The sequence below is a fragment of the Osmerus mordax genome, chromosome 25, assembly GCF_038355195.1.
Source record: "Osmerus mordax isolate fOsmMor3 chromosome 25, fOsmMor3.pri, whole genome shotgun sequence".
Taxonomy (NCBI): domain Eukaryota; kingdom Metazoa; phylum Chordata; class Actinopteri; order Osmeriformes; family Osmeridae; genus Osmerus; species Osmerus mordax.
Window position 1 is genome coordinate 232,900 of NC_090074.1, and position 26,356 is coordinate 259,255.

At 44.5% G+C, this 26,356-nt stretch overlaps 3 protein-coding genes across 4 annotated transcripts; all 3 read left to right on the plus strand.

Moving 5' to 3' along the window:
- The first annotated feature begins 1,906 nt into the window (after positions 1-1,906).
- On the plus strand, positions 1,907-11,306 carry vaspa (vasodilator stimulated phosphoprotein a). The gene is made up of 12 exons (XM_067229328.1): positions 1,907-2,097; positions 6,123-6,294; positions 6,732-6,912; positions 7,038-7,104; positions 7,663-7,936; positions 8,239-8,348; positions 8,453-8,501; positions 8,994-9,036; positions 9,154-9,196; positions 9,543-9,615; positions 9,738-9,795; positions 9,963-11,306. Exons 1-12 carry the CDS (start codon positions 2,093-2,095, stop codon positions 9,998-10,000), a joined length of 1,113 nt encoding a protein of 370 aa, XP_067085429.1. The 5' UTR covers positions 1,907-2,092; the 3' UTR covers positions 10,001-11,306.
- Positions 11,307-11,544: 238 nt separating this feature from the next.
- On the plus strand, positions 11,545-20,163 carry akt2l (v-akt murine thymoma viral oncogene homolog 2, like). 2 transcript variants are annotated; one of them, XR_010874804.1, is made up of 15 exons: positions 11,545-11,615; positions 12,808-12,956; positions 14,244-14,372; positions 14,782-14,893; positions 15,103-15,256; positions 15,395-15,526; positions 15,748-15,813; positions 15,901-15,969; positions 16,335-16,457; positions 16,658-16,786; positions 16,870-17,084; positions 17,531-17,618; positions 18,004-18,106; positions 18,250-18,509; positions 18,636-20,163. XR_010874804.1 is itself a non-coding variant. In XM_067228818.1 (14 exons), the coding sequence occupies exons 2-14, from the start codon at positions 12,911-12,913 to the stop codon at positions 18,327-18,329; spliced, it is 1,446 nt and encodes a 481-aa protein (XP_067084919.1). In that variant the 5' UTR covers positions 11,545-11,615; positions 12,808-12,910; the 3' UTR covers positions 18,330-20,163. The 2 variants fall into 2 exon arrangements, 1 of the variants encoding a protein (XP_067084919.1); XM_067228818.1 differs by having other exon boundaries at positions 18,250-20,163.
- Positions 20,164-22,505: 2,342 nt separating this feature from the next.
- On the plus strand, positions 22,506-26,338 carry LOC136933805 (CLOCK-interacting pacemaker-like). The gene is made up of 3 exons (XM_067229329.1): positions 22,506-22,787; positions 23,419-23,637; positions 24,024-26,338. Exons 2-3 carry the CDS (start codon positions 23,530-23,532, stop codon positions 25,104-25,106), a joined length of 1,191 nt encoding a protein of 396 aa, XP_067085430.1. The 5' UTR covers positions 22,506-22,787; positions 23,419-23,529; the 3' UTR covers positions 25,107-26,338.
- The last annotated feature ends 18 nt before the right edge of the window (positions 26,339-26,356 follow it).

A 26,356-nucleotide genomic window follows, 5' to 3' on the forward strand; every position in this document is an offset into this window, starting at 1 on the left:
AAGAGAACAGAAACCTTTTTGTCCTATTTGTTATGTTTCTGTTAGTAGTGACAGTTACACTCATATCCATTTAGATGTACTCATGAACATACAGCAAACAGAAATACTTTTTGTTTTTATTAGAGACTGCAGCTGCCCTTACAAAATACACACAGTTCAATGCAACATGCTTAGGACATATACTTCATCACATGACCATCACTTGTACTGGAGGGGAAAGCATGCAGGGAAATAGGGCCTGTTTTGTACATACTATGTACTGTATTGGTGCATATAAAAAAAAGTTTTCTTCCATGTTATATAGTATGGTAGTGTGGAACCACACAATAATGATACTTTAGACAAATATTCAAAGGAACTTTTTTACTTGTCCTCATTACTGTAACTCCTCTAGGTGCGGGCAGAACCAGACTCTGGAAAAACTAACAACTGACACATTTGACTTGAGTCTTTATGAAGCGCTTGAAACCTTTGTCAACAGTGACCCCTACTGGCCACCCTAGCCAAAAGCTGTGCTTCATGTGCACTAGTAGAATCATTGTAAAATTACATTCACATGACAGTCACATGCTCTTAAAATTCTCAATCTTATAACATTTATAGTAAATTAGGTAAGACTTTTGAGGGAAACCAAAGGGTGTGCAACGTGTCCATTGATTACAAACAATTTAAAGCTGCACTAGGTAATATTATAAAGTATATTCAAATATGAGAAACAGTTAAATTCAAATTTAAAACATAAAACTACTTTTACAATAAATAGGCCACACTTATCTTATCGCATATATTATTACTGTACGTATCCTTTTATCCTTTATTTATATATCATTTCCCTTTATATACGTACTTTTACTGCTTTATTTGCACTTCTGGTTGATGCTAAACTGCTTTTCGTTGTCTTAGTACTTGAACTCAAGTAGGCTACGCAATGACAATAAAGTTGAATCTCATCTTATCTTATGCGACAATATGACAATTAGACAATATGTAACATGCATGTATACAGGTAGCCTATAGTTTACTATTTTTGACAGTTACATTTGTAGAAAAGATATTTAGGTAAACGTGTCTTCTAGGCCTAACATTTGTTGACGGTCCCTAACTATTAGCATTTTCTGAGCGGCCGGTTAAAAACACCGTTGTACCGTTGGTTCTAAACCCCGGGTGAACATAGTGAAGACTCAGGGATCACTTGTTGAAAATCCAACGTTGTGAAGACCGTTGCACTCCATCTGTGGACCCCGGGTCAAAGCAAGATCCAGTCGGGAACAGATGTCTGCAGGTGTCTGTTGGATAGCCTTAGCACGGTCATATGGTAGGCCTACTCGTTTCTTTTAAACTATTGTTTGTCACCTCTGTGCATTTTCCTTGTGTTTAGCCTGAATATAGGCTGTATATCATCCTGTCTTTATTTACTGCTGTAATGCCATCATTTCCCCGATAGGGGATGAATAAAGCATGTATTTCTTATCTATTTTGCCCTTCAGTAAATCCCTTAGCCTACCCAGTCCACCTCCATCTTTTGACTTGACAAAAAATCCTGAAACAAAAGGTATACGTTTGATAAATAAAATAACTTATTAAAGTAAGAAACTGTTCGGTAAATGAGGACTGGAGAGAACACTTGGAGACAAAGGGTTAAAGAGAAGCGTTACATTTAATGATAGGCCTATGATATTTATATCAGAACACTTAAACCACTGTCAATGTCGTGCGTGAGAAAATGTAGAATAGTTGATGCTGAATTTCTGAAACTATCATCCAACACATACATTGAGGACGTCATAATTTCGCTGAAGAATTTTCCTCACATCCTATATTTGGTTTAAACCCCCTCCCACCCCTCGCGCCCCTCCCGCCAGCCGACCGAGCATGCCTGGATGGTCCATCCTCCCGGTCCGAACCAGGAAACGACAGTGTGTGCGGCTCCCACCTCTCGCATAGCCCAACACAGTGGCACGCCAGCCAGACAGATGTGTTTTGGCAATCGACTTTAGCTTCATAATATTTATGCATTTCATATTTAAACACCGGCTTGTAATCCGGAATCAAGAAGCTAGATTCAGACCGGAAATTTTCTCCCTGTTCTACAATGAGGTAAGGGCGTGAATCAAATTTCAGACGTTTTTAGTGTCACTATTCTTGAATAGATCACAGTAAATTGTCGTGTATTTTTCCAGAAAAAGTGGCATTTTCAGTATTTATTGAATATATATTTAACAATATCGTGGGTTCCGTTCAGACAAAGTTGACAGTAGCCTACACCACAAAGGCAGCTAGTGCTTGTGCTAAGTAATAACTGCTAAAGCTGTTAGTTAGAAGATTTGATCCATCTCCAAGGGAAAATTTGGTAATTTGGCAATTGTGAATAAAAATAACCTACTAATAACAATAGTAGTAGTAGTAAAGGTACTTCTTAATTTATGTTCGCATTCCCATTGTAAAAAGAGTATTGGTTGACAGACACAGTTTGTCAAATTCTGGTATTACCTATATATTGTACAATATAGAAAATGAATAATAATAATACTAATGAATTATTAAGAGAGGCGATATTTCAGTGGCTCATACGTAGGGTAGGATATGAACTATCAGCCTAACGACCTGAAGACATTGGTTATGCATTTCAAACTAAGACAAAGTTGTACATCTGGACATCACTGTGCTATATGCTAGGCGGACACTTTACACTGCTTTCTGTAACATGATCGTCAAATGCAATAAAAAAACATTTAACCATAGGGCTTGACAGTTTCCGACAGATCAGCACCTCCAACCAACCTAAACCCTCAAATACAATGGTAATATCAAGGTGTAATCACAGAGACCAGATCCTCAGCAATAGCAGAGTACTCTTCTAATACATAAAGTGCCATGAAGGTGGTCAAAGCCCCTCACTAGTGTGCTATCAGATTAGTAGCCGTCTCATGACTCTACAGTGTAGGGCTTCCTCTGCTCTGTCTCTGGGCCCAGCACCAGGTGAGATGATGGTGTTAGTACAGTAGCACACAGTGAGACAGGTTGGGTGATAACGTGATCAGAGAAGCTTGCTCAGTATAACCTCATGTCTTTACAAGCTGTCGGGCCAAACATGACTCCCACCATTACTGACCCCACCCTGAGCATGAGTTCCTCTGTACCTGCATCTCCCGCGTCCAGGGAGGGTTAGAGCTCACTACATCACTGACAGAGGAGGTGGAAGTGAGGCCAGAGTGTGTGAGATTCACTTTGTGACACTAAGATGAAATGTGTTGTGGTTTCTTCCAGCCTGTGTCAAAGTCACACGCTGCAGATTGTACAACAGCTGGTAAACCCATGTGTCACTTACACACACACACACACGCACACACACACACACACACACACACACACACACACACACACACACACACACACACACACACACACACACACACACACACAGTGGCCAGGGCATATTTTAAAAGTGTTTTGATTTGTTTCCTGTTCCCATTGTAGGGCTCAAATATATACAGGCTTTCTTACAAGTAAAGATAATCTACTTGTATGAATGAGTCCTCGCTAACTTTCATCAGTGTCCACAGCAGTGTTATTTTTGGTGTTCTGGAGATTATACAAATGAGAGGAGAGAGTAACGCCAGACAATAAATAGTACTTAAGAACAAAACAGATCAAACACACAGAAATTGTCTTCTACTAAGTCTTTCTGAGGCACCCAGATAAGTCCACACAGTGAACAGTGATATTTTAGATACCAGGAAGTATGCAAGGTCAAAGATCCGCTTTATTTAGATGAGCTTTTTTCCCCCCACATGCATTGCCTGCTACTTTTTCACTCGTATTGAACTGTCTGCCCTCTCACATGACTGCTACTCGTGTCAACAAGATAAAAAGGTTTTGTCAAAAATGAGCAAACTAAATTATGTTTCCTTTTTTGTCTAAACCTGAGTAACAGCTTCCTCCTCTATCCACACGAGCATCATGAACTGACATTACACAGGCTTGTCTTACAGGTCTGTGGTGTTGCGTATTGTTGTGTGTGTGTGTGCGTGCGTGTGTGTGTGTGCATGTTTGGGGTCAGATGCTTCCTTTCTGAAACTAGACAAACACTGAGACAAAAGCGTGTGAATTGCAACCTTACTGTCATACAGCGTGTCGGCCTTGGGGACTATTGGTGGTGCGACACACTAGATATAGGACTGCTGTGTCACCCCACACAAGGAGAGCTTTTCTCAAAGGCTGGAGTTTATTTACTAGCACTTTAAGGAAACTAAAAGCAACCTATAATTATCTGGTGCTTTTAGACAGAAGTTAAATATTTTAATAAGACAGGGATGTTTTTCGGATGGAGGCGCAGAGCGAGGCAGAGCGAGGCAGAGCGAGGCAGAGCGAGGCAGAGCTTGACTCTAGAAGAGCATTGAAAGAAAGAGTAAAAGGAAGCAAGTTTAGTTATAGCAGAAACAGACGGACAGATTGTGTTAGTATGAGTTGGCATAAAAGGGGAAATGGGGTGAGCTATAACTAGTTATCACTATAGTGTAGGGAGTCAGGTGTATGGGTTATGTAAATAGTGTGTGCATGTGGGAGGAGGAGGGGGCTGTGGGAACATGGCATCAGATGGTTGTGTTATCAAAGCAAGATTTAAGTTAACCTCCACTCCATCCTGGAGAGCCCTCTTAACACACACCCTAACTCTTCGAATCCTAGATCTGGAGAGCCCTTGAACCCACACCCTAACTCTTCGAACCCTAGATCTGGAGAGCCCTTGAACCCACACCCTACCTGTTCTAACTCTAGCCCTGGAGAGCCCTTGAACCCACACCCTACCTGTTCTAACTCTAGCCCTGGAGAGCCCTTGAACCCACACCCTACCTGTTCTAACTCTAGCCCTGGAGAGCCCTTGAACCCACACCCTACCTGTTCTAACTCTAGCCCTGGAGAGCCCTTGAACCCACACCCTAACTGTTCTAACTCTAGCCCTGGAGAGCCCTTGAACCCACACCCTACCTGTTCTAACTCTAGCCCTGGAGAGCCCTTGAACCCACACCCTACCTGTTCTAACTCTAGCCCTGGAGAGCCCTTGAACCCACACCCTACCTGTTCTAACTCTAGCCCTGGAGAGCCCTTGAACCCACACCCTACCTGTTCTAACTCTAGCCCTGGAGAGCCCTTGAACCCACACCCTACCTGTTCTAACTCTAGCCCTGGAGAGCCCTTGAACCCACACCCTACCTGTTCTAACTCTAGCTTTGGAGAGCCCATATCCACCATCAGCTTGTACACTCTTCATGCCTGACATTTGTTAGCAGCTAAATAGGGATGGCTCTCTTTGGTTTATGAACACTAGCCAGGAAAGGAAAATATTGTTGCCATTGAAAGATTTGTTGACTTTGCAATCTCACTTACCAAGGTCCTTGGACAGTGAGGCTGAACTGAACAGATGGTGATCCACTAAATCTCCAAGTTAAAAACAAATCTTTCCTCCAGATGTGTGGAGATCTCCTATCGCTATGAGGGTTTTAAACCCTGGTATCAAAGATGAATTCCTCCTTCCTATCCACAGCTTTTTAATGTTCCCAGCACAAGTCTTATTTGGCCATTTGTGTGCATAAGCATGTGCATGCATGTACCTGGAGTACATGACTCTGTGTGTCTGTACAGTGTGAATGGACCCGTGTCCCCTGCCAGGCAGGGCTGAGAGCAGGAAGTGGTCAGAGTCTAGAAAGAGGAAGTCAAGGTTGTATCATGTCTCGGATCCGAGCACAGAGACAGAAGCAGCCAGAGCTCCTCTGTGACCACGGCAACACAGCTAGATGTCTCAGCCATCAGGACCCTGTGGCACACAACAACTAACAAACAGCTCCCAGATCTGTAATCTACATATCTGAATGAGGAGTTCTGATGCAAAACCATGATCTTTTCATCCTTTATATATAAAGTAAATGTTCTTATGGTTGTGGCGACAATAGCTAATCAACATTTACATATGAGTTGTTGTGGTCAAACATTGCTTCTTATGAGAGGATGAAAACACAACAACAAACTTCATTGTACTTCAGGTTTTCACTCTGTCTTGAAGGTCCTCTTTTTCTCAAAATTATTTTTGTCTCCTCCTTTTACTTTGAAACATTTCATTCCTCAAGTGAGTCTAGTATCTGCCAGGCTCGGGCCACAGTCATGCTGTATGACGATGCCAACAAGCGCTGGGTCCCTGCTGGGGTGGGAGGGCAGACCTTCAGCCGGGTGCAGATCTACCACAACCCTGCAGCCAACACCTTCAGAGTGGTGGGACGCAAAATGCAGCCAGACCAGCAGGTAAGGATGCATGCTCGTGAGCTGACACGTTACAGTGCAGCAACATGCTGCAGTGAGCTGACACGTTACAGTGCAGCAACATGCTACAGTGAGCTGACACGTTACAGTGCAGCAACATGCTGCAGTGAGCTGACACGTTACAGTGCAGCAACATGCTGCAGTGAGCTGACACGTTACAGTGCAGCAACATGCTGCAGTGAGCTGACACGTTACAGTGCAGCAACATGCTGCAGTGAATGTGAGAACCAGTCTTAGTGCATTTCCTACACTTGTCAGCGCATCTCTTGTCAGTATCGCTTTCTCCCTCACTTGCCTATCTGGGGTACGAACTAGGATCCTCCAACTCTCACATGCAACAACCACTTGCATGTGTGTAGGGGGGAAAAACACTAATAATCTTGAGATAAATTCTCATTCAATTAGCACTCTGGTTCTAGGTGGTGATCAATTGCCCAATTGTCAAAGGGCTCAAGTACAACGAGGCCACTCCCACTTTCCACCAGTGGCGAGATGCCAGGCAGGTGTGGGGGCTGAACTTCGGGAGTAAGGAGGATGCCACCCTCTTCGCCAGTGGAATGATGCATGCCCTGGAGGTGGTCAGCACACTGGCTGACTCAGGTCACACCTTATTCACTAAACTCAACAAGGATTTAGGAGAACTTAAGGCATCCTATATGGATTTTAATACAACATATCTTTTTACTTCAGAAATGCCTGATGTCTTCTGGTGTGTCTCGTTGCAGGTTACTCATCCCTGTCCCAACCTGCTCAGAACGGCTTGTTCCTGGAGGAGCATGAGGCCCAGAGAAGGTGCCACATATTAGGGTTAAGCAGGGTTATGCAGAAATTAAATTTGTCACAATGAAGTATTGGGCCTAGGGTTAGGGTTAGTAATGGGCCTGACAGAACATGACTTTGGTGTATGGAACAAAACGATACAATCACATTGCGTTTGAAAACAAATGCTGTCCTTAAATTGATCTCAATATATCACAAACATATATTTTGCCTCAAACAACATGATAACCTTTTCAGCCAACTGTCCCTCCTCAGATGTGTGCGACTAGTCATCTCAGACTGGGTAGTCACATGTGGTCATGCTGGAGGGAGTCTAACTTGCTACAAGTGACAATATGACATGAGTCAGGGATAGTTGTCTCTTGAAGGGATTGAGTTGTGACCTGCTTCTCTAAAAGCACTGGATTGGTGGGGGATGATGCTGGGTAATTGGTTTGACCCTGGTATGAACTGTTGTCAGAAAAACACTACAAACAATACTGGTAGAGTCAAGATATTTATGTTGGTAAGACTGTGTGTGTGTGCGCGCATGTGTCTGTCTACAACCTGTAACTTATTCTATACTCCCAGACAGGAGTCCCAGGGGCAGGAGACCCAGGGGCAGGAGACCCAGGGGCAGGAGAGGGAGCCACAGGCGGGAGTCCCTTCCAGTGGTGCCCCTCCTGCCCCCCCGGCTCCCCCTGCCCCCCCTGCTCCTCCTCCACCTCCTGGCCCTCCACCCTCCACGGGCCCCCAGCCTACTTCAGGAGCAGTGGCGCCTCCCCTGCCCTTTGGAGGAGGGGGCGGGGGGGACGGGGGGCTAGCTGCAGCTTTGTCTGGAGCCAAACTGCGCAAAGTGCCCAAGGTGACATTTCCTCTCTATTCTCATCCATGATAACTAGCACAGGGAAGGATCAGATGAATGCAGTGTGCTTGTGATCTGAGTCAGTTCATATTCATCAATGTATGAATAGCTAAGTATGAGACCTCTAACAGTTCTAACACATTCCCTATTCTGTTGCTATGCTCTTTGCTCACTCAAGAGGCCGACAATGTCTATGGAAGTGTGAATGGAAGAAGGCTGAAGAACCAAGAATCATAAAACCAAAACAAACATTATGTTTACGCCAGGAACATCTCCTTGTCATGATCCCTTTCTGTCTGCAGGATGAGGGCAGCGCCGAAGCCCCTGCTGCCAAAGCAGGAGGAGGGGGAGGGGGAGGAGGAGGGGGAGGAGGAGGTCTGATGGGAGAAATGAGTGCCATTCTGGCAAGACGGTGAGCCATGCTTGTTTGGTGACTGGATGTGAGAGAGAGTGTGTGTGTGTGAGTGTGAGAGACACCGGGCTACAAAGGTTGACAGTGTTGTTGTTGCTGTGCAGGAGGAAGGCTTCTGATGTTCCTGTGGTGAAGAAAGATGATCTGGGAAACGTGAGCGACATGTCAATCATCTCTGCTCTATCCTCAACATGTCACTGTCACATAACATGTCACTGTTACTTTCACATAACATGGAACTGCCTGGTGGTGTCAGTCGAGATGAGGGGATGAGAGATGAAGGAATGAGAGAGGAAGGAATGAGAGATGAAGGAATGACAAATGAGGGGATGAGAGATGAAGGAAGGAGAGATGAAAGAATGAGAGATGAAGGAATGAGAGATGAGGAAATGAGAGATGAAGGAATGAGAGATGATGGAATGAGAGATGATGGATGAGACACAGCTGTGTGTCGGCATCCAGTATCAGGCCCAAACACTTGGCTGATGTGTTGTCATAACCCGATCCAGGATATTAGTGTTGGAACTAAGTTCAAACACATATGTTATATATGTTCTACCCTTAATACTGCTTTCACTCATTTAATTTCCATTCAAAGTAACAGACTATTATGACAACATGAGTTCCCCCCACTGTCTTCCCCAGGAAGATGCAGACTCCTCAAGCTCCAGATCTTCAGGACAAGGAGGTGGGTGGATCTTTCGTTTTTACATTTCTGATTCAATTGAATATGATGACGTCATTGAACGTACAAATACATTGAGTAAGTGATATATCAAATCAATTGAGTTCTTATAATCAACAGACAACGTCAAAAGATCTTGGGAGAAATCTGCCACCATGCCCAGGTAGGAGCCATGTCTGCACAGTGTATCAAGCTACACAATGTAATGTTAACCCAAAGCTACACAATGTAATGTTAACCACATGTTGTGTGGTTACCATGTCCAAGGATTACATGAAAAACATCTATATCACCAACTGCCATCCTTGGGTAAAAATGATCCATTCATGGGTCATATGTTGAATTTCTATGTTACTTCAACCACAGCACAGTTTCATTCACCACTAACAGTTTCTATGAAGCTTTAACAGTTGCTATGGAGACAGCATGGCCCCTGGTTCTGGTTCTCTTAGTTTAGGTAATTTATCTGGAAGAAGAACTCTCATCTCCCTATCTCTTTTTCCTCTCAGGATGAGAGCTGTGAACAGCAATGCAGACAGCAGCACAGGAAGTGGAGAAACCGACATGGAGAAAATCAAACAGGCATGCCCTCCTTCCCTTCATACGTTCACTTACATTAAATCAATTCATTGTAAAGGTATGCAAAGTAGTAATTGTCTTTCTTGGATTATCTGTTGTTGCTAATGATAGCTTTGTGTCTATAGGACATCTTAGAGGAAGTGAAAAAAGAACTTCATAAAGTGAAGGATGAAATTATTGGAGGTGAGTTCCCTGTTGAGCCACTGTCACCACAGTGGGGTCCCCACTTCATTCATGCCGAGCATTATGGGTGCAACCATAGTGAAAGTGGACAATCATTAATTTGTCAGTCACCAAACCCACTCTCCCTCTCTGCGTCTCATTCTAACTCCACGTTATTTGTCTTTCAGCATTCATCCAGGAGTTGCAAAGGAGAGGCCCCATGTAACCAGTACATGCACAGTCACTGGCAAATGGCCCATCAACAAGACAATGAAGAAAACATTTCTAAACGAGAAATGGACAGATGGCTGATAGAAATATTTTTTGCACTGTTTAGGCTAGCTGATCCTCTTGTTTGCACTCCAGCAATATCATCTGTTCCTTATCGTCTAATGTATCAGTCCTCTTGTATCTCACCTGTGCCTGGCTCTTGGGGAATTTCTGGCCTTACCACTCAGTTCTGAGAATTCAGGGAATATCAGTAAATACAATGCTAATACTTTTCAAGCATTTCAAATTCTAATGTAAACATGAAGTCTTGATTACCTAAACCATGTGGACATCATTGCTGCAGATAGTGTTTTGTATATTTTGTAATGAACTGCACTGTATGACACAGTAAGGCACTGCGAGTTCTGGAAATAAGCCTTTTCTGCAGTCTGTATTTCAGTCGCAGTGAAGCTACGTTGGCCAGAACACAGAGCCATGTCCTTTTTAAGTGTTCACCTCCACTTCATAGTACTGAGTGAGTTTTGCTAAACTAAACCTAAGCCGAAAATTAACTGTTCCTTAAGGACTTGGACTAAAAGGCATATGAGTGCTCAATGTTAGGCTCCTAAATCAACCAAAATTCCCCTTTAAATATATCATCCAGTATAATGTGTGCTTGTTTACAATCAGGGACATAGCAAATGAGCAGAAATTTCAAACTGGCTAGGAAAAATTGTAACAATTACAAACAAGTACAAACTTCTCTTTAAGTGTGATACACAACATAAGAACCGCATTACCGTAGTCAAACTATTTCAAGAAAATACTTTTACTTTTCTTTTAGTACTTTAGTGGCTGTCAGCCTTTTCTTTTCCCCCTATGCACATTTTCCTCCAGTTTGCCATGATGGGAGGTTGTTTGACTCAAAGGAAAAAGATATCTCTATCTATTCTATTTTGTAAGTACCCATTACCACCACATGAGAAGGGGTGGATATGGGCAGAGAGGCGGGGCATTTGAAGACTGTCCCTTTGTGATGCTGGTGCAGTGCAGGCTACTGCTGTGCATCACTGGCTCTTATGGAAGATGCCTACAGCATACCCATTATCTTCACTGACTTTGGAACCTCTATCAAACCAGTGAGGCCAATTTACTTTTCTAATATCTAGCCTCTCACCTCCTAGCTCTCCTACACTTGCATATACTTGTTTTCAAGCAATGTTTAAATTACATGCATTTATTGTTTTTATTTCCAACTGAAGTACTGTGGAAATGACAATGGAATGTATCTTTGATTTATTTTTCAATAAATTATAATTGTTATTTTGGATTCATTGAAAGTGAGTTTTCTATAGAGAGAACTTTTACAGACAAAAAGAAGAGGAAGTTCCCACTACTTCCTCTGTCTAGATGATGGACGATTTACACTGTATACCTAGGATAGGCACTATTCTTTCTTACGTAGGCCACCTACTCCTGAACAGTAGGTGGCAGTGATGCACCTCTTAACGTTGGTTGCAATCTGCCATTAAACCAAAGAAGAAGAAGTTACCTGATGTTTTTCTTCTCTGATGGTGGCCTGCTCTGGATTTAGCCTGCCAAAACTGCCTTTGCGACAAGAACAACGTGGGGTAAAGAAAGGATAAAATATGTTATACATTAATAATATATAGTCTACATGTTTGGTAGGCATTTTCTTTTTCTTTTTTTTACAAATTCGAAACAAACTAATATTGTTAAACCCGATTTGGTAGCCTAACTTGCATGCTGACATAAGCAGCAAACTAGCTCGAGCTAGCACTATGTCTAGAGTCAGAGTAGACTAACTAGCAAGGCTAGATTAGAGCACGTAGGTTACAGCAAGACTGAGTTGACAGCGTTACCAAAAGTTAGAGCCACCGGTGCTATAGCAACATACAATGCTTGCACGTTAATTTTGTCTAATTACAAATCAGGTTGTAGATGCTCAGGTTAGCGTACTTCCTTCATTTAAGTTATTGTTGGTTTGCCAGCTAAGCAGGTAATGTAGCATACAAGCTACGAGACGTATTGTGCTAAAGTCGGGATAGCTGAGCAGCATGGCTAGATATATAGCGTAACTATGCTAAATCTAAATTATATATGTAATACGGCTGTCTTGACTAAATAACGCGTGGCTACCCTAGATAGCTAACCCGCGGTAGTAGTACTGTCTTACTGAACTTCTACTGTTTGCCAGCAACGAGGTTATTGGTTTGCTAACCTAGCAGTACAGTAGCACCGTCGCAGCCTGCTTCCAAATAAAATTGCACTTAATTGATCGACATGACTTAGCTATACTACAGTATCGCCGTTAGCTACCTAGTAACGTAGCTAGCCTACGTGTATAACGTACTAGCTAGTTGAGCAATAATCAAGCTAACATGATCAGATACACAACACTAACAAGATACTTACATGGATTAAAAACGTGTAGGCTAGATAGTTTATATTTAATCGATATATGTATGTAAATACTTACATATTTTCCCCTCTGTAATTGACAAGCTACAGTTAATGTCAGAAACTTCAGACAGTTGTTTTCCGCAAACTCTCCACTTTCCTAATTTATAAAGGTGAAGTTTTGTTAGCAATCTAGTCATTGTGGGATATTACAAGTAAAATCACTTTAGTCATATATTCGCTAAATATTAACCACTAGCTAGTTCAACCACACCCAGTCTGTTAAAGAAGTAAATATAGATGGCAGATCTATATTTACAAATAGACTTAACAATTTGATTAAATTCGTGTTATGGACATATGGGGCCTAGAACTGTCAATTTGTCTCCTATTCATCTGCAGGTGCTGTGCAGCATCATTGAAACTTGATTAGGCAAACCATTTCCCAGGCTCCCCTTCCCTCAACCCCCCTCCCTGACCCGGTCCAAACCTCTCAACCTTCACCATGAATGAAATCAGCATAGTCAGAGAAGGATGGCTCCACAAGAGAGGTGAGAACCCAAATCCTACGCTTATTACATGTAACAGTTCTCATGTAGTGCATTTGAAGAATTCAGACCCCTTTACTTTTTCCACATTCCACACCGTAACCTAAAATTGATACAAATTCTTCCCTCACTTCCAAATACAAACAAAACCCCTGGTATCATTAATGACTGTTTAGCTTTCCTTTGTTTGGGGCTTTTCTCTTGTCTGCAGATCCTCAAGATCGGTTAGGTTGAGTGTGTCGCTCCAGAGTCTCAGGTCTCTAGGGATGTTGGCTCTGGTTTGGTCCATCCAGGGACGTATACAGACTTGTCCCAGAGCCACTTGTAACGTTGGCTTGGCTTTGAGGTCAGGGTCGTTGTCCTGTTGAACCTGCAGCATGCTCTGGAGGCATCAAGGATCTCTGCTACTGTGGTACTTGGTTACTGTGGTTACTGTAGATCAGGTGATTCATGCTAAAGGGTTCAGTTTATGCAGACCACATGTTTGTTTCTTATAGTCAGAGTACTTTAGGTGTTACACTGGCTGTCATGTCCCTTATACTTCCACCTGGCTACTACATAATAAAGGCGGCCTGGTGTATTTTGTCCCATCTGAGGTTTTCTGGAGCCCTGAGCGAAGGCGGAAGTGACAGACTCAAATCTGCTCGCGAGTCATTTCTTCCGGCATAGAAATGAAATGAAAATCTGCCGAAAGTGCTCCTCCTCTTCCGCTACGTAGCCAAGATGGCGCCCTTTTAGGGCGAGTAGTGTCCATCGTTGTACACTGCATTTTTTTTACCGTTTGCAGTGCGCCATCCGGGTACTTTCAGTGCCCTGAATTCTGCCAGGTTCTGGTTCTGTCAGTGTAAGCGCCCTAAGCACTGAAAGTCAGTGCTCGAAGTGCACAAGTGCTCGGTAGTAGACACAGGCCTTGTGTTTGTCTGTACAATCAATTGAATTGACCACAGGTGGACTCCAATCAAGTTGTATAAACATCAATGGAAGCAGGATGCACCAGAGCTGTCTTTAGTGTCATAAGGAAGTCTGATTAAGTATGCTGATGTCGCTTTTATTTTTTATGTGTAAAATAATTTACATAAAAAAATGATTTGGGTCATTATTAGATCGTATGTAGGCTGATGAAAAAAATAAATGCATCCATTTAGTGTATTTTTGTATTGTAATAGTCTATTGTTTCACACAGTTTTGTACCAAATATTCTCTGAATATTGACAAAAGTAACTTGTCCTTGAATCTGGTTATGTCTGTTTGTGTGAGTTCCATGTATTCAAGTACCTTTTCTGCCTATAGGCGAGTATATTAAGACATGGAGACCCAGGTATTTCATTCTGAAGAGTGATGGTTCCTTTATTGGCTACAAGGAGAAGCCAGACCACACGGACCAGAGTGTACCACCTCTCAACAACTTCTCAGTGGCAGGTTCGTCTCACACAACAGAAATGTTTTAGTGTAATGTATCGTAGATTTTCTTACACCAAACCTTTGCTTGGTTTTTAGGGGTGTAACGATTCTCTATCCACAGTGCAGTTCATACCTCGGTTTTATCCACCTTGGAGGGAGGGGGGGGGGGTTACGGAAGGATCATGGTCTTGGTGTCAGAACATTACACCTCTGTTGGTTTTCGTTGTGCAGCTGAAAGTGGCATTTAGAAACAGCAAGGGAAACACTTTGGCAAACGAGGGTGGTTTATTCAAATAAAATGTGGCTGTGTGAATACTGTTGTAACTGTTTTACCTGCTGCTGTAATTGTTCTACCTGCTGCTGTAACTGTTCTACCTGCTGCTGTAACTGTTCTACCTGCTGCTGTAACTGTTCTACCTGCTTCCAGAGTGTCAGCTGATGAAGACGGAACGCCCGCGCCCAAACACCTTCGTGATCCGCTGCCTGCAGTGGACCACCGTCATCGAGCGCACCTTCCACGTGGAGAACAATGAGGAGAGGTGAGGGGGGAGAGACAATGCTGTTAGCTATAGGTGAGGGGGGAGAGAGACAATGCTGTTAGCTATAGGTGAAGGGGGAGAGAGACAATGCTGTTAGCTATAGGTGAGGGGGGAGAGAGACAATGCTGTTAGCTATAGGATCTGTTTACATGCCTGAGGTGCTGCCGAGACTGCTGGATGACCGTGTGTGTGTGTGTGTGTGTGTGTAGAGAGGAGTGGATCCGGTCCATCCAGGCGGTGGCTCACGGTCTGAAGAGGAGGGAACCAGAGGAGGAAGAGGAGCCCATGGATCTGTTCCACTCTCCCAGCGACTGCAGTCTGGAAGAGATGGAGGTGGCCATGTCCAAAAGCAGCTCTAAAGTGGTAAGTGTGTGTCTCAAGTGACTGAGAATCTGTCAAGCGTGCAAGATGGTGTGTGCAACCTGTTAAGTTATGTTGCCATTCGAAAACAAGTGAATGGGTCTATAAGATGGCTAAGGTCCAGCTCTACTGTGTTATCAGACAATGAGCGACTTTGAGTACCTGAAGTTGCTGGGCAAGGGAACTTTTGGGAAGGTGATCCTGGTCAAGGAGAAGTCCACTGGTGTTCACTACGCCATGAAGATCCTACGCAAGGAGGTCATCATTGCCAAGGTAAGACTGGGTCTCTCAGGGCTCTGTTGAACAGAGCAGTAGAATCTGCTGCGTTACTGGATCTGTAGATTATTCTTGTCGTCTTTCCACATATTCTGGATGTGCAAGTTAGTTGGGTTAGTACATGAGTGTATGTATGTGTGTTGGAGTGTATCAGTGAATTGTGGCGTGTGTATTGTAAATGGCCAGGCTAACTCCCGTGTTACTGTGTTGATGTCCAGGATGAGGTGGCCCACACAGTTACAGAAAGCAGAGTGCTGCAGAACACACGGCACCCCTTCCTTACTGTAAGTCTTAGCCAATCACACAACTGTTACACACACAATTTACATACAGGAAACGTCTGATTGCTCATCATCTGCCCTGTCTCCCAGACCCTGAAATATGCCTTCCAGACACATGACCGACTGTGCTTTGTTATGGAATATGCCAACGGAGGAGAGGTTGGTGATAACACAGCCCATATTCACCTATATCATATACACAGTCAACAATATTTACATTTTACATTTAGTCATTTAGCAGATGCTCTTATCCAGAGCGACTTACAGTAAGTACAGGCATTCCCCCCGAAGCAACTAGGGTGAAGTGCCTTGCCCAAGGACACAACGTCAATTGACACGGCCGGGAATCGAACTGGCAACCTTCAGATTACTAGCCCGACTCCTTCCCCGCTCAGCCATCTGACTCCCTATATCCGATATCACATACAGTCACCAATATCATTTACTCCCATAGTCACATGCCACCTCTAGTTTCTCACTGAATGTGACGCTTACATGAAGTTGTCTGACTCGTGTCCTCGCAGCTCTTCTTCCACCTGTCTCGAGAGCGCGTATTCACAGAAGACCGAGCTCGTTTCTATGGCGCAGAGATTGTGTCTGCGTTGGAGTACCTTCACTCTCGTGATGTTGTCTACAGGGATTTAAAGGTAGTACAACCGCTGATCACTGGTCCCACACATCTCACTGACATTACTTAAAATGTTCCTTTTCACAAAATACATTTAAAGGATAGTTATACAGGAATATTATTATTTTTTAATCTCTTTTGAACATTTAGGCAAATGGAGTTGGGTATGTCACATAGCACCAGAATGTGTCTATCTCTGAAACGCTGTTGTGCCCCCAGCTGGAGAACCTGATGTTGGACAAGGACGGCCACATCAAGATCACAGACTTCGGGTTGTGTAAGGAGGGCATCACCCCTGACGCCACCATGAAGACCTTCTGTGGCACTCCAGAGTACCTGGCACCAGAGGTACGCTCGTCAGGCTCGTCAGACAATAGGGACGTTCTCCCAGATATCCAGTGTATCAGACGAGCCCACTCCTCTCTCCACAGGTGCTGGAGGACAACGACTACGGCCGGGCGGTGGACTGGTGGGGCCTGGGCGTGGTCATGTACGAGATGATGTGCGGCCGGCTGCCCTTCTACAACCAGGACCATGAGCGCCTGTTCGAGCTGATCCTTATGGAGGAGATCCGCTTCCCCAGGAACCTGGCGCCCGAAGGCAAGGCCCTGCTGGCCGGCCTACTGAAGAAGGACCCCAAGCACAGGTCTGGTCTGCTGGGAGTGGGGTTAGCTCTGCAGGTCTGATCTGCTGGGAGTAGGGTTAGCTCTGCAGGTCTGGTCTGCTGGGAGTAGGGTTAGCTCTGCAGGTCTGATCTGCTGGGAGTAGGGTTAGCTCTGCAGGTCTGATCTGCTGGGAGTAGGGTTAGCTCTGCAGGTCTGATCTGCTGGGAGTAGGGTTAGCTCTGCAGGTCTGGTCTGCTGGGAGTGGGGTTAGCTCTGCAGGTCTGGTCTGCTGGGAGTAGGGTTAGCTCTGCAGGTCTGGTCTAGCACACAGCTTCACACATTAATGTCTTTTTATATGTCCCGTTTGATAGAAGCGTGTACTCATTATCTAACATCTCTGAAGAAATGGACAATATCATGGTTACTCAGAGAGCATGTTGTCCTCAGGGGGTCAAGCCTGATACTGATGTCTTTCTGTTGATGACAGGTTAGGGGGTGGACCCAATGATGCCAAAGAGGTGATGACCCACAAGTTCTTCTCCACCATTAACTGGCAGGATGTTCTGCAGAGGAAGGTGAGGGAGAACTTGGCACCTGTTGTCATGGGTTGCCCATATCTGTCGTCATTGGGTTATGTCTTTTGAATGTTTGAGTAAAACCTAAATCGAATCACAGGAAAGTAGCTGGGAGTATAGACTGTGAGCAATACAATGCTTACTCACACTTCTTGCAACAGTATAATAATCATAACAAGGTAACGGATATTTGAATCAAATGGGAAATAGAACATTTGGAAGTTTACAGGGGGGTCTTTATGTACGTAACCACCTAATTAGCATAATGTACACATTGAGTAAACAAAACATTACTTATATCAAGTTTCACAAGGTAACTTGTGAGAGCTGTGTGACTGAGATGAGCAAAGCAGTGTCTCCTCCCTGATTGTCTCTCTCCTCCCAGCTGACTCCGCCCTTCAAGCCTCAGGTGACTTCTGAAACCGATACCCGGTATTTTGACGACGAGTTCACAGCACAGACCATCACCCTCACGCCTCCAGATAAATGTGAGTATTTTACGTGTTTTTGTATTTATTTTTCTGTCTTGCATGGTGATCTACACTGATCTTTACTGTTACATGGTGATCTAAACTGATCTTTACAGTAACTTTGAAAATGTTAACATTCTAATGTTCTTATGTGCTTCCAGATGACAATCTGGATTGTGAGGACCCTAACCAACCTGCCCACTTTCCCCAGTTCTCATACTCTGCCAGCATAAGAGAGTGATGCCTCCATAAGAAATCTCACACACATACACACGCTCGTATCGAAGACTGGAATCTCATGATGCCATAAACTGGTGGTTTATTGGTCTTGGCGGGATCTGTGCCAAAACTCACCACCACAATGTTATGTATAAACTGTACCACACTACCCTCAGGCCTGGCTGCCCCTGCAGCACACCAGGTCAGCAGGACACACAGGACTAACACACCAGGTCAGCAGGACACACAGGACTAACACACCAGGTCAGCATGGACACACAGGACTAACACACCAGGTCAGCATGGACACACAGGACTAACACACCAGGTCAGCAGGACACACAGGACTAACACACCAGGTCAGCATGGACACACGGGACTAGCTCTAGCACCTATGGACACACAGGACTAGCTCTAGCACCTATGGACACACAGGACTAGCTCTAGCACCTATGGACACACGGGACTAGCTCTAGCACCTATGGACACACGGGACTAGCTCTAGCACCTATGGACACACAGGACTAGCTCTAGCACCTATGGACACACAGGACTAGCTCTAGCACCTATGGACACACCTGCAGAAGACTATTGCTGCTATCCTTTCTGCGTTTCTTGTACGTACTGATGGAATTCGGTCCTGATTTTCAATTCCTCTCATTTTCCTTTTTCTTTTTACACTAACACACAACTGCTGGAGCTAAAAGAAACACTCAAATTAATGCCCATATTTCTGAGTTTTTGCTTAATAAGGAGACATACTCTTTCTCTGTGATTCGCAAGTGTTCTTTTCTGGAATGATCTGTTACCATGGTGATGGCACTGGTCTACAGGGAGAAGAGGGAGGTTTGGAACTAGGAGACTAGGAGGGAGGGGAGGTTTGGAACTAGGAGACTAGGAGGGAGGGGAGGTTTGGAACTAGGAGACTAGGAGGGAGGGGAGGTTTGGAACTAGGAGACTAGGAGGGAGGGGAGGTTTAGAACTAGGAGACTAGGAGGTAGGGGAGGTTTGGAACTAGGAGACTAGGAGGGAGGGGAGGTTTGGAACTAGGAGACTAGGAGGGAGGGGAGGTTTGGAACTAGGAGACTAGGAGGGAGGGGAGGTTTGGAACTAGGAGACAGTCGTCCATGTGTCTGCAAAGAAAGCATCAAAACTGAACTTCCACATTGAAAGAATGCGTTGTGTGTAATTGATGTATGCTTGCCGCCTGGAGACGACATGGTGACATAATAGAACATGGGGATGATGCAACAAAGCTGACATGTCAGAATCTACTGAGGAACACGCGATGCAGGAGATGACCTCGAACTGTAACCAGAACGTGGTCTCATGAACAGCTCTGGGTTTGGACTGAATGTTGGTAATGAAATCAACAAAGTGCCACAGAAATGACGGGGAATTGGGAATCCCTCACTGCACAAGGTAGACAGATATTTTTTTATGAAACAAGTTTTTAATGGAGGTCACATCTTGTTGGTCTTCGATCAAAAAACACCAGCCATGTGATTTACATTACATCAATCAGCACTTAGTTACTTCAACAGACCTAATTTTATGTTAAGTTGAGAAATGTGTGTGCGTGTGTGTATAAATGTTATCTTTCTGACTTTGGTAAAATGTCTCATATCTGCTGTACTGTTTAGGAGCAGAGGGGCATCATGAAGCCTCTGATTACGGGCCCTGTTGTAACTCAACACCAGGGTGTGGTGAATGTAAACAAACAGCCCAGCTTGTCTGACCACGCCCTGCACACGGCCCTCAGGCAGCTGCCCTGTACGCCACAGGCGTAGGAGTTCAGTCATGTTACCTTTGTGTCCATTTGTGCTGTGTGAAATCATTTAAAAAAGAAACCATGATGTTTTGTTTTTTTGTTTCACCCCCTCCCCCTAACTGCCCTGAAACCCGAAATACTTGACTCTCATTCATACATTTAGTGGAAAACATGATTTTGATTCTATAACAAATCGAATGGGTCCCATTTTCTGTGGGCTTCATGATTTTCCGCCACTGAAGATCTTTCAAGTAGTGTTGGTGCCATGAGAGCCATGTACAAGCCATGTGCATAAACATTAACATGTACAAGCCATGTGCATAAACATTAAACATGTACAAGCCATGTGCATAAACCTTAACATGTACAAGCCATGTACATTAACATGTACAAGCCTTGTACATAAACATGTGCAAGCCATGTACATAAACATTAACATGTACAAGCCATGTGCATAAACATTAACATGTACAAGCCATGTACATAAACATTAAACATGTACAAGCCATGTACTTAAACATTAACATGTACAAGCCATGTACATAAACATTAAACATGTACAAGCCATGTACATGTACAAGCCATGTGCATAAACATTAACATGTACAAGCCATGTGCATAAACATGAACATGTACAAGCCATGTACATAAACATGAACATGTACAAGCCATGTACATAAACATGTACAAGCCATGTACATGAACATGTACAAGCCATGTACATGAACATGTACAAGCCATGTACATAAACATGTACAAGCCATGTACATAAACATTAAACATGTACAAGCCATGTACATAAACATTAACATGTACAAGCCATGTACATAAACATGTACAAGCCATGTACATAAACATTAAACATGTACAAGCCATGTACATAAACATGTACAAGCCATGTGCATAAACATTAAACATGTACAAGCCATGTACATAAACATGTGCATAAACATTAAACATGTACAAGCCATGTACATAAACATGTACAAGCCATGTGCATAAACATTAAACATGTACAAGCCATGTACATAAACATTAACATGTACAAACCATGTACATAAACATGTACAAGCCATGTACATAAACATTAACATGTACAAGCCATGTACTTAAACATAAACATGTACTAGCCATGTACTTAAATATAAACATGTACAAGCCATGTACATAAACATGTACAAGGGAAAGGAGAAAAAGTGTAATTTAAGCAAACTGTCCAAACCTAAAAGTTTAATGCTAGAAAGCATACTAAATCAGTGGTCAATATTAAGAAACTAAAGTTACTGGTCATTTCAATTCTGTCCAAACTGCAACACTTTGCCAGGCAACTTTTAAAATGACAACCTTTTTTGTTTTGACAGTTCGTAGTCTTTTCATTTGAGTTCTAAACTGTCACACTGCCAGGACTTTCTGTAGATCATTATCATTGTGCAATCAATATAATCTTACATTAAAAAGATCATACTGTGGTTGAATATAAATCCCTGCAGTTCCAACACAACCACATCTACAAATCCTAATCCAGGTAGTGCACGTGGAAAGGCTCACGAAATGTATCTAACTCGCTTTACTTTCAGGGTTACAGACACTTCATGAGATCCGCACTACAGAAGTTAAATATACAGTATTTTGAAGGACGTGGCTTTTCATTCTGGAGTTACGTAACGTGGAAATGTCGTGTGCTTGGTCTAGTGGTGTTCACCAGTTAGGTATGACGTCCTCCAGACACGAGCCACTTTGGTTCTTAACGCGCTCACCGCGTGGGACATGTGCGCTTGAACAGCGACCACGCCTCTGCCGCTGCCACGTGCTGCCTCACGTTTCCAATTCTGTGTAAAATTGAAGGATGCTGGACTACGGTGTCCACGTGAGACTTCCCTAGCTGCCGTAGTAAATGCTATTACTGTATTAAAATAGTATTAAAGGAAAGCACAGTTTATATTTTTAGGTTAATTATTTCAAATTAGATGTCATAAATTGCATAACTGACCATTTTGTTATTAAGGATAACACAAATGGTCAGCAGTTTTCCGCTTCAAATATTAGTGTATTATGGAATTTTTTCCAGTGCGATTCACTCTAAAATCTGCGTAGCCTCGTTACCTTAACTGATTGGCCTGTTGGATGATTGAGTGTGTTATGGTTAGGGTTGTGTTTGCTTGGTTGCGCGATTTGTGAGAGAAGAACACAAACACATGTTAAAAATGAAAAGTCTCCCCGCCTCGAACCAGCATCACGTTCCCCACAGTGTTGCACCCACCACGTGTCTGAGCACGGGATTGGCCATGGCCCTGCCTGTCTACTGTGACGCCAGTTCTGGCTGGGCAGCACCACAGGGCTGCTAGTATTTACAACAGGGGCGGGGCTAGATGTGACATTCACATAATGGTTGCTCAAATCAAATGAGAAGTTTCAATTTGAGAAGGAGTCGCAGGTACACAGGTGCCATTGCAACACTGTATAAACTTAAGAGCTTGGCAATATCTACAATTGACAGACTTTCGCTATATTGCTATTGTGGATGACGATGCTATTCCGAGCAATAAATAAAACACTATTCGATAGGATGGTACCCTAAAATGTTACGAAGTGAAGAACTGAAGTTTGTAGATAAATGCTGCATGGATGGCGTCTGCTTTTAGTAGTCACAAATAAAAGGAAGCAGATGACAACTGAAGACAAACATTGGAGAAAGAGGATAGATTATTGGTAAGTAGCCTCTATTAAAAATATCTTAACATGAGCATATCATTAGCCAGATCTTAGAAATGTAATTTATTATATTCATTAATGAAGTTATCATGTATAAAGTACTTTATATTCATAAAACATCATAATGTGTGATGTCCATTATGATATTGTTTCTAAAGCAGTTATTCATCCGTTGTCACGTAGGCCTACATTAAACTGCTCAAATATTTCCGTGACAAAGTGTCTGGTCGGCATGGTTGTTGACATGTAGCAGTCGCCAGAGCCCGCAGGTCATTACATAACAGGGCTGAGTCCATAAGGAATGGTACTTTGAATCATTTGTATATTTCAAATCCCCCAAAATATAAGCCAATTGTGCTCAAATGTGCCACTTACAACAGGCAAATCTATTCATTACATTTCAGGATGCTGACATGTAGGCTGCATCTTTGATGGCCATTAGCCAATACATTGACATTCATTAAAATATGCTTTAACTCGTTTGTTCTAAAGTTATGGTTTTTATATAAATTTTTTCATGTTGTGTGAGATGAGTGTTTGAAGCCAGAGAACATTTGTAGTGCTTAAATAATGTAATTTAACTACATAATAAAGATTTTAAAGCTGACTTGTTTTGGTACGTTTGAAGATGCACTGTGTATCAGCAGAATGGGCGAGTGTTCTTCCCCCTTCCTCTCCCTCCATCTCTCTCGTCCACTAGAATCTGGTTCCGAGGGACCTCCATGCCCAGAGCAGCACAATGGCACAGTCACCCAGGAGGAACAGCAGTGGTGCTCCAGGCCTCGGCCGGGCAGTGTACCAGGATGTCGCCCACTGCTATGTCATCAAGAACCTGGTGGTCAAACCGGTGAGGCTCTTACAGTACCTGGAGATCATGATCCAGTAGGAACATGTTTTTCCCTGTATGTCTGTGAAGCAGAGGGAAGACCAGGGTCCTTTCCTAACCCTAAGGTCCAGGGACTCTGAGATCAAGTAGAGCATCTGCACAGCTCCTGACCCAACCTGGCTCTTAATGAACAGCACATATTATCTGGCCTAGTTGACTTAACTATTGGCAACCATCATATAATTTCCATGCCCTTTTCTTCCCGTCACTTGATTTTATGTCTAAATTTTCTGTCTCCTTATATCTCTGTGAATTTAAGCCCCTTCATGTCTTTTGCTCTTCCTGTAATTATGGCTATGGCTCGCTGCTCTCAAAACACCCCTGCTTACAACCTCCTGGTGGTACAGTCCGGCCCCCTGCTGTGTGGCGTCGGATGGAACAGTCTGTCTGCTGCCGAGGAAACACCCACCCAGCTCCTGGTGGTCCAGCCTGGAGGACCTGCCTCAAGCCCGTCTTCAAGTCTGCCCCAGAGTCAGCGCAGGACAGGGGGAGAGGCAAGCAAGAACTCCTACCTGCCAATCCTCAACTCTTACCTACGCATTGCCCCCCACCCCAGGCAAGAGAGCTCAGAGCAGGAGAGAGGGGGTGATGGGGCAGGGGGGGTGAAGCAGAGCGGTGGCGAGGGCCAGAGACAGACCAAGAGGGTGTGCACAGAGGAGAGGAGAGAGACCGTGTCCACCAGCCAGCAGAGGGAGGGGAGGCCTCAACATCAGGCCAGCAGCAGCTCCATCCTTCGCCTGCCCCACCACTCCCTGGGTGGGCCCTCCTTGTCCACCCAGCGCAGGCCACATCACCACCGTCCCCACAGTCCCTCCACCTTGCGCTCCAGCAGTATGGGCTCCCCCTCAGTCTCCAGCTCCCAGACCTCCTCCACCGACAGCCCGCCTCACCCAGCTTCTGAAGCTCAGGCTGGGGACATTCTTTCAGACAGCCAATCAGACTGCTCCTCTGTCCGCCAGCGCCGCTTTCTCAACACGGCTGAAATCCTGAGCCAATCGGGGCTCCTGGCCATCACGCTGCGCACCAAGGACCTGCAGCGTCAGAGCGCTGCCACCGAGAGAGACATCGCCCAGCTGCGGCAGCACGCCCACCTGCTCTGCCTGGCCGTCCAGGCCCTGGGGCCCGGCACGGGCCCCTCCCGCATGGACACACTGCTCCAGGCCATGGACCAGTCAGGCTGCTACAGCAGCATGGACTGGGGGCAGATCAACACCCGCCAACCCCCCAACAGAGCCAAGAGGGGAAACGAGACGGAGAGAGAGAGAGAGAAAGGTGGCGACAGAAAAGACGACAGCCAGGCCCCGAACTTTGTGTCTGTGGGTTACCACGACGACAGAACCTCGCCGCCCTCGCCTCTGTTTGCACCATCACCTGCTCCACCTGTCCTTTTCTCCTGCACTACTAGAGCAGGGGCCGGAGACAAGGCTTGAAGCCCTGTGTGGCCTCCCAATGCCCTGGCTAGCCCCACCATGCAGCCCTCCCAATGCCCTGGCTAGCCCCACCATGCAGCCCTCCCAATGCCCTGGCTAGCCCCACCATGCAGCCCTCCCAATGCCCTGGCTAGCCCCACCATGCAGCCCTCCCAATGCCCTGGCTAGCCCCACCATGCAGCCCTCCCAATGCCCTGGCTAGCCCCACCATGCAGCCCTCCCAATGCCCTGGCTAGCCCCACCATGCAGCCCTCCCAATGCCCTGGCTAGCCCCACCATGCAGCCCTCCCAAGCTTTAAGGCAAATTGGTCCAAACGCCTAGGGCACCAAATGTGCTAGGACCGGTACTGTTGATTTATCACGGGCAGAACCCCCCCCCTCCCGGAGCGCAAATCGGGGTGCCGCCCCCCCAACCAAAACACGGACATATGACGTGGCGCGGTTGGCGCCCTTTGCTGGTAGTGCGGGAGGGTTAATTAATGGATGCACTTCGGAAAATGCCGCCCCCCTCTTCATGCCGCCCTAGGCAGCTGCCTATGTCGCCTGTAGGAAGGACCGGCCCTGGGTCCAACTGTAGTTACTGTTGTTTTTGGGACAATTAATACTTTCTTTGACATGGCTGAACCTTATTTCTCAGTTATGCTTTGGAGAAAACTGGGGGTCTGATCAGCCATTTTGCTTGGGCGCTGCTTTAACAATCCAGTGTAACAATGTGAATGTCCTTTTACTTGTTATACCTGACAGTGGTAGTGGAGTAAAAGCCATAATTACAGCTTCTTATTTTGTACTAGCATGCTGGCGTGGGACATTAAGCCTGCTGAAGTTATAGACCATCCATCCATCCAGCACAATCTCTGACTGCTAAAACGTATACATTTGTTTTAATTGTTCAGTGTCAATAAGAATCAAGGAAATAATCCTAAAACAGTGTTGTCATCACTGTTTAAAAAATATATCCTATGCATAGGATATATACTGGAAGACAGTACATATTCAACAGTACAGGAATGGAAACGTTATAATAATGAATACAACCAATCAACGCGGCTAGATGCTGAGTTGAGGTAACAGAAACAGACACTGTTCCCCTCTCAATGTGGTCATCTGCATGTAGATGAAATCTTTTTCTACCATGGCTGTTAGTCAGACACAATGAGAATATGTATGATCATGCTGCACATTGTTTACAACTGATTAATTGACTTTAAAATAAAGCATCATACAACTAACAGGGACACAGAAATTGGGGG

Coding starts and splice junctions, on each gene's coding strand:
- vaspa (XM_067229328.1), top strand. Junction 6,295..6,731: donor AAATGCAGCCAGACCAGCAG/GTAAGGATGCAT, acceptor CTCTGGTTCTAG/GTGGTGATCAATTGCCCAAT. Junction 7,937..8,238: donor AACTGCGCAAAGTGCCCAAG/GTGACATTTCCT, acceptor TTCTGTCTGCAG/GATGAGGGCAGCGCCGAAGC.
- LOC136933805 (XM_067229329.1), top strand. CDS start 23,530: ATGGCACAGTCACCCAGGAGGAACAGCAGTGGTGCTCCAGGCCTCGGC. Junction 23,638..24,023: donor AGAACCTGGTGGTCAAACCG/GTGAGGCTCTTA, acceptor CTGGTGGTACAG/TCCGGCCCCCTGCTGTGTGG.
- akt2l (XM_067228818.1), top strand. CDS start 12,911: ATGAATGAAATCAGCATAGTCAGAGAAGGATGGCTCCACAAGAGAG. Junction 12,957..14,243: donor AGGATGGCTCCACAAGAGAG/GTGAGAACCCAA, acceptor TTCTGCCTATAG/GCGAGTATATTAAGACATGG. Junction 16,458..16,657: donor TTGTCTACAGGGATTTAAAG/GTAGTACAACCG, acceptor TTGTGCCCCCAG/CTGGAGAACCTGATGTTGGA.